The sequence below is a fragment of the Austrofundulus limnaeus genome, unplaced genomic scaffold (assembly GCF_001266775.1).
Source record: "Austrofundulus limnaeus strain Quisiro unplaced genomic scaffold, Austrofundulus_limnaeus-1.0 Scaffold288, whole genome shotgun sequence".
NCBI lineage: Eukaryota > Metazoa > Chordata > Actinopteri > Cyprinodontiformes > Rivulidae > Austrofundulus > Austrofundulus limnaeus.
Genome location: NW_013952690.1, coordinates 582,942 through 588,280, shown reverse-complemented (window position 1 = coordinate 588,280; position 5,339 = coordinate 582,942). Strand labels below are relative to the sequence as shown.

At 37.9% G+C, this 5,339-nt stretch overlaps 1 protein-coding gene across 1 annotated transcript in view; it reads left to right on the top strand.

The window, feature by feature from the left end:
• The first annotated feature begins 380 nt into the window (after nucleotides 1-380).
• bet1l (Bet1 golgi vesicular membrane trafficking protein-like) overlaps nucleotides 381-5,339 on the top strand; it is an 8,772-nt gene continuing 3,813 nt past the window's right edge. The window contains exons 1-3 of the mRNA XM_014021339.1: nucleotides 381-482; nucleotides 1,922-2,007; nucleotides 3,543-3,599. Of these exons, the coding sequence (XP_013876793.1) occupies nucleotides 464-482; nucleotides 1,922-2,007; nucleotides 3,543-3,599 (162 nt within the window). The 5' untranslated portion in view covers nucleotides 381-463. The remainder of the gene's footprint in view (nucleotides 483-1,921; nucleotides 2,008-3,542; nucleotides 3,600-5,339) is intronic.

Genomic DNA, 5,339 nt, shown 5'->3' with positions numbered 1-5,339 from the left:
TTTTTTTACATTTTAGGGGAAGCTGAGCTTCCCTTGCAGTCTTAGAGAAATGGCCTCTGAATCCACATTGAGGTAAATAAGTTCAAATTTGCTTACTTGTGAAATGAGGCAAGTTTTCTTGTTTCTATTCTGTTACATGATACAATTTCTGATAAAAAAAAATAATAATATAAATAGTTTTCACTTTTTATTGTGGAAGAGGATTAGGGCCACTGGGAAAAACAATTCTAAATTGTTGTTTTTTTTTTTTCTTCCACTGGTCCTAATCCTCTTCTGTAGCTTTTAAATAACCAGCCCTCATTGTTCGCTGTTTTGCCAATGCAGACTCTCCCCTTGCAGCAGCAGATCACTGCGTCACGTGACCAAAGCTCGTCAGGACTGGTCTTTCCAGTGTTTCTCTAGTCCAGTGCTCACGTGCGTCCGTACAGCTGATCGTGACGTGTCTCTTTCTCTCAGTGGCAACATGGCGGACTGGAACAGAGGTACTGTTTGTTTTTGACACGGATTCACTTCTCCAGACGGAGCCGTTCGTTGCTTGGATGTGTTGACACGAGTTAGAAACCGTCTGAAGGAGAATATTATGCTAACAGAAGTCAATTCTCTCCTGCTTTGCGTGAATAAAGTTAAATTACGGCGAGCTTGAAACCGAGCGTTAGCTAGCAACATCATGTTAGCTTTCTACCCAACTGGTTTTGTTTGTGACAGTGTAGTGGTTTTATCATCCATGATGTTGCTTATAAAACTCTGATTTTATTAATGTTATGAAATAACACAACGTGATTACAAGTGAAGTGGTCTACATGTGTTCAGTTGTTACAGAACAAAGCAGAAATATGTGATGACATAATGATCATCTCAAACCCAATTGGAGGCGATGAAACCAGTACATCATTTGTTTAAAAGTTATTTTATGTGATCTGATTAGAAACATTATCATTTCAGAGATCTGTCATCAGTGTGATAATGTAAGGATGTGGATAAATTTTAATCCTACACCAATATTAAATCTGACAGCAGATTCCAGAAGATCATTACAAACCAAACAAAATAAAACCAAAACCATGTGATTATCTGAAGTATGAGGGAAGTTATTGATGTTTGTTCAGGTGAAATCAGCTCATGTTTTCTTGCTGCAGTTCACAGCAGAAACAATGTGACCATTTCACCTTGTTGTTTTCTATTTTTGTTCATAACTTCCTCAGTGTTCAAGACATCACCATGAAATTTTAGGAAAAGATTCACATTCTGGTTTTTGTAGGAAGCATCTTGTATCCTAAAAAAACTAATAAAACTTAACAATAGCCAATTCAAAAGTAGCAGAAAAGGTATAAAATAACATTACAAGACAAACTGTAGCATCAAATCAACTTAATGTGTCTTAGAAAGTAAGGAAATGAAAACAATTTAAAAACCATGTGGACATCTGTTTAGTAAACAAAGCTCCTCAACCAATGACAGCGTGTTAAATGTGTCAGGTGATGAAGATGAGCAACAAAACACTTTGCAACAAGCACTGTTCTGGATAAAAAAACATAGTTTGACGTTTTAAATCATCAAATTTGGAAGAAGGGCAGATAAAATAATGTTCTTCAGGCAGTTTATCTCTTTAAGGGGTCATTAAAAAACTCAGGCGATTTACTTTGATCCTATTTTTAAAAATGTGTCTTTAAAACGCATCAACAAAAGTTAAAAACTCAAGGCTGTAGCTAACTACCTGACGGCAGCCTGGTTTGTTGAAACTCATAGAAATAACGAAGCAGGAGGAAATTACAAGCGAACGCACCGAGCAGCCTTGTACAGTCTGGTCACAGCAGTTTGAGAAGAAAATGGCAGCAGCTGCTGACGACATGTCAACATCCCTAGATAATGCACAGACTCCAGACTTACAACCTGCGTGTGTTACCTGTGTTTGTGTCCCTAGGTCATGGCTCCGTCGACGACATGCTGGATGCTGAAAACAAACGAATGACTGACAATTTGGCCACCAAAGTCTCCAGACTGAAATCTGTACGTAAACCCACAAAAATGAGTAGCTTACCAATCTGAATGATGATTAAAGGCGTATTATTCCTCAAAGGAATGCTTATCCCACCGTTGTTGATTCTAGTTTTAAACTAAAATCACATTGTTCTGATGAGTTACAGCTCTTCTGTCCAGCTCTGGTGAATGATGTTATGCACAGTCCCATGGGACCATTATGGGATCATGGATCTGTGTGAAATGATTCAGCTACAGCTACAAACTTAGCTCAGTATCTGTCAGTTGGTTATGGACATTTTTGTTGCAGCTAATGTTAATTATTTGTAGCAACTGTTTTAAACTGAGTGGACCTCATAAGTTAATTATTAGTTATGGATTCAAAAGTATGGTTTATGAGGTTTATCATGTTTGTAGCTATTTTTGTGTTTCCTTACATCAGTTGGTAGTGGCGGCCTTCTTGAATTGGGCAGTCATAAATTGTCACCTTAAAGTCTATTTAGTGGTTTGTGACATATTTTGCTAACAAGCTGACAGATGAGTCTGTGCATGTCAATCCAGTTCAACATGGGCGCCACAGCTAGCTGTTTATTGGGAACACACACATAGTTAGAATTCAGCCTGTTTAAATTGAACTTTTATATTGAATCATTTTCTGTACATAATCCAAGATGGCTGCCACGGACCTTAGCAATCACAAAAATGGCTACAACTCAGTCAGACTGACAGATGTTGAGCTAAAATGTGATGTGGTAGTTAGCTGAGAGTCCTCAAAGAGCTAACACATCTGGCGGTGTGGTTTGAGATGCTGCACAACCTCGTTAACCAGGTTCAATCAAAACCGCGACCCATCATATCGAAATGAGGATTAAGTCAAATTTGGTCAAAATGACCTAATTACATTTTCAGATTCCTGCTTTAAACGCTACATTTTGATATCTTAAGTAAATCCATATATATGACTTAATTTGTCTTGTTGGTTACAATAATACATAAATATTTGGTCTGAATCCTAATTTTATGTCATTTTAATGAGAAATTTTTGATATATTATAAAGAGGAAACCTCTAATTATATTTGAATATTGAGATTTCCCAGCTAAAAATAAACAAAACTTTGCTAGCTCAATGGGAAAATCTTAAAATTTTAAAGGCGTTTTTCCTCAAAATCAGGTTTTTTGTTGCTACTTCTCAAAAAGGTGCTTCAAAATTTTGTTTTATTATTATATTTCAGACAGTTCATTCAAAGGATACGTTAATAAGGCATTTATTCATTATGTTTTGACAAAATGCAATTTTTGCAAATGTTTTAATCAAAACACTACATTTGCCTATTTCTCCATGTCCCACTTTTAGACTTAATCCTCATTTTGATGTGATGGGTCACTAATGGTCTCAGTTTAAAACTCTGGGATGAAGAGCAGTGGGTGATAGGCACTCCTTTAAGGAATTTAATCTCATTTGATGTTTAAAGATTACAATTTTAGTTACATTTTAGAGATCTGCGTAACTTTTATGGATTTATTTTGTAATGAAATGCTTGAAGTTGTGTTGTGTTTCTGGCAGCTGGCCTATGAAATTGACCGAGAGGTGGACGATCAGAACGAGTACTTAGACGGCATGGTGAGGCCTTCTGGTGTCTTAACTAACTTTACTTTTCATTTATTTGTTTTTATAAAAACCTGCTGTTCACTGAGCTGCCCCTGGTGACACTTTAATGTTTTTTTTTTTTTTTGGCGTTGTTTGTACTAAAGCTTTCTGAAGCAGTAAATTGTATAATAAAATACAGGAAGTTTAAAACTTGTTCAGATACAACGAGACATAACTGTGACCCACATGAGTGAAACATCAGAATCTAATGTTCTCTGAAAGGAAAAGTTAGTCAGCTTTGAATTGATGCTCTAACAGTCAGCAGTAAACATCAGTCATAAAGTTTGTATTGTTTATCAGGGATATAAAACAGCTCTTTATCAAAAGAGAAAGAACACGACATTAGCTAAAGTTAATTCACTACACTTTTGTCTCCGTTTTCTCAACAGAACATTTGTGTTTATATAAACAGCTCGGAGCAGACAGGTCAACACAGTGCTTATCTTTCAAGGCAGAATTATCGCGACTAAATGTTCTGATGTTTCACGGCACTGTTGAACAGTCGTGATTCACTAAATCTAGCTTAACAATACAGGTCCTTCTCAAAAAATTAGCATATTGTGATAAAGTTCATTATTTTTTGTAAAGTACTGATGAACATTAAACTTTCATATATTTTAGATTCATTGCACACCAACTGAAGTAGTTCAAGCCTTTTATTGTTTAAATATTGATGATTTTGGCAAAAAAGTAAAGAAAAACCAAAAATCCCTATCTCAAAAAATTAGCATATCATGAAAAGGTTCTTAAACAACTTATTAACCTAATCATCTGAATCAATGAATTAACTCTAAACACCTGCAAAAGATTCCTGAGTCTTTTAAAAACTCCCAGTCTGGTTCATTACTCAAAACCACAATCATGGGTAAGACTGCTGACCTGACTGCTGTCCAGAAGGCCATCACTGACACCCTCAAGCAAGAGGGTAAGACACAGAAAGACATTTCTGAACCAATAGGCTGTTCCCAGAGTGCTGTATCAAGGCACCTCAGTGGGAAGTCTGTGGGAAGGAAAAAGTGTGGCAGAAAACACTGCACGACGAGAAGAGGTGACCGGACCCTGAGGAAGATTGTGGAGAAGGACTGATTCCAGACGTTGGGGGACCTGCAGAAGCAGTGGACTGAGTCTGGAGTACAAACTTCCAGAGCCACCGTGCACAGGCGTGTGCAGGAAATGGACTACACGTGCCTCATTCCCCAGGTCAAGKCACTTTTGAACCAGAAACAGCAGCTGATCAGCCTGACCTGGACTACAGAGAAGCAGCACTGGACTGTTGCTCAGTGGTCCAAAGTACCTTTTTCAGATGAAAGCAAATTTTGCATTTCATTCAGAAATCAAGGATCCAGAGTCTGGAGGAAGACTGMGGAGAAGGAAATGCCAAAATGCCTGAAGTCCAGTGTCAAGTACCCACAGTCAGTGATGGTCTGGGGTCCATGTCAGCTGCTGGTGTTGGTCCACTGTGTTTCATCAAGGCCAGGGTCAATGCAGCTTTCAGGAGATTTTGGAGCACTTCATGCTTCCATCTGCTGAAAAGCTTTATGGAGATGAAGATTTCATTTTTCAGTACGACCTGGCATCTGCTCACAGTGCCAAAACCACTGGTAAATGGTTTTCTGACCATGGTATTACTGGGCTGCCAACTCTCCTGACCTGAACCCCAGAGAGAATCTGTGGGATATTGTGAAGAGAAAGTTAAGAGACACAAGACCCAAC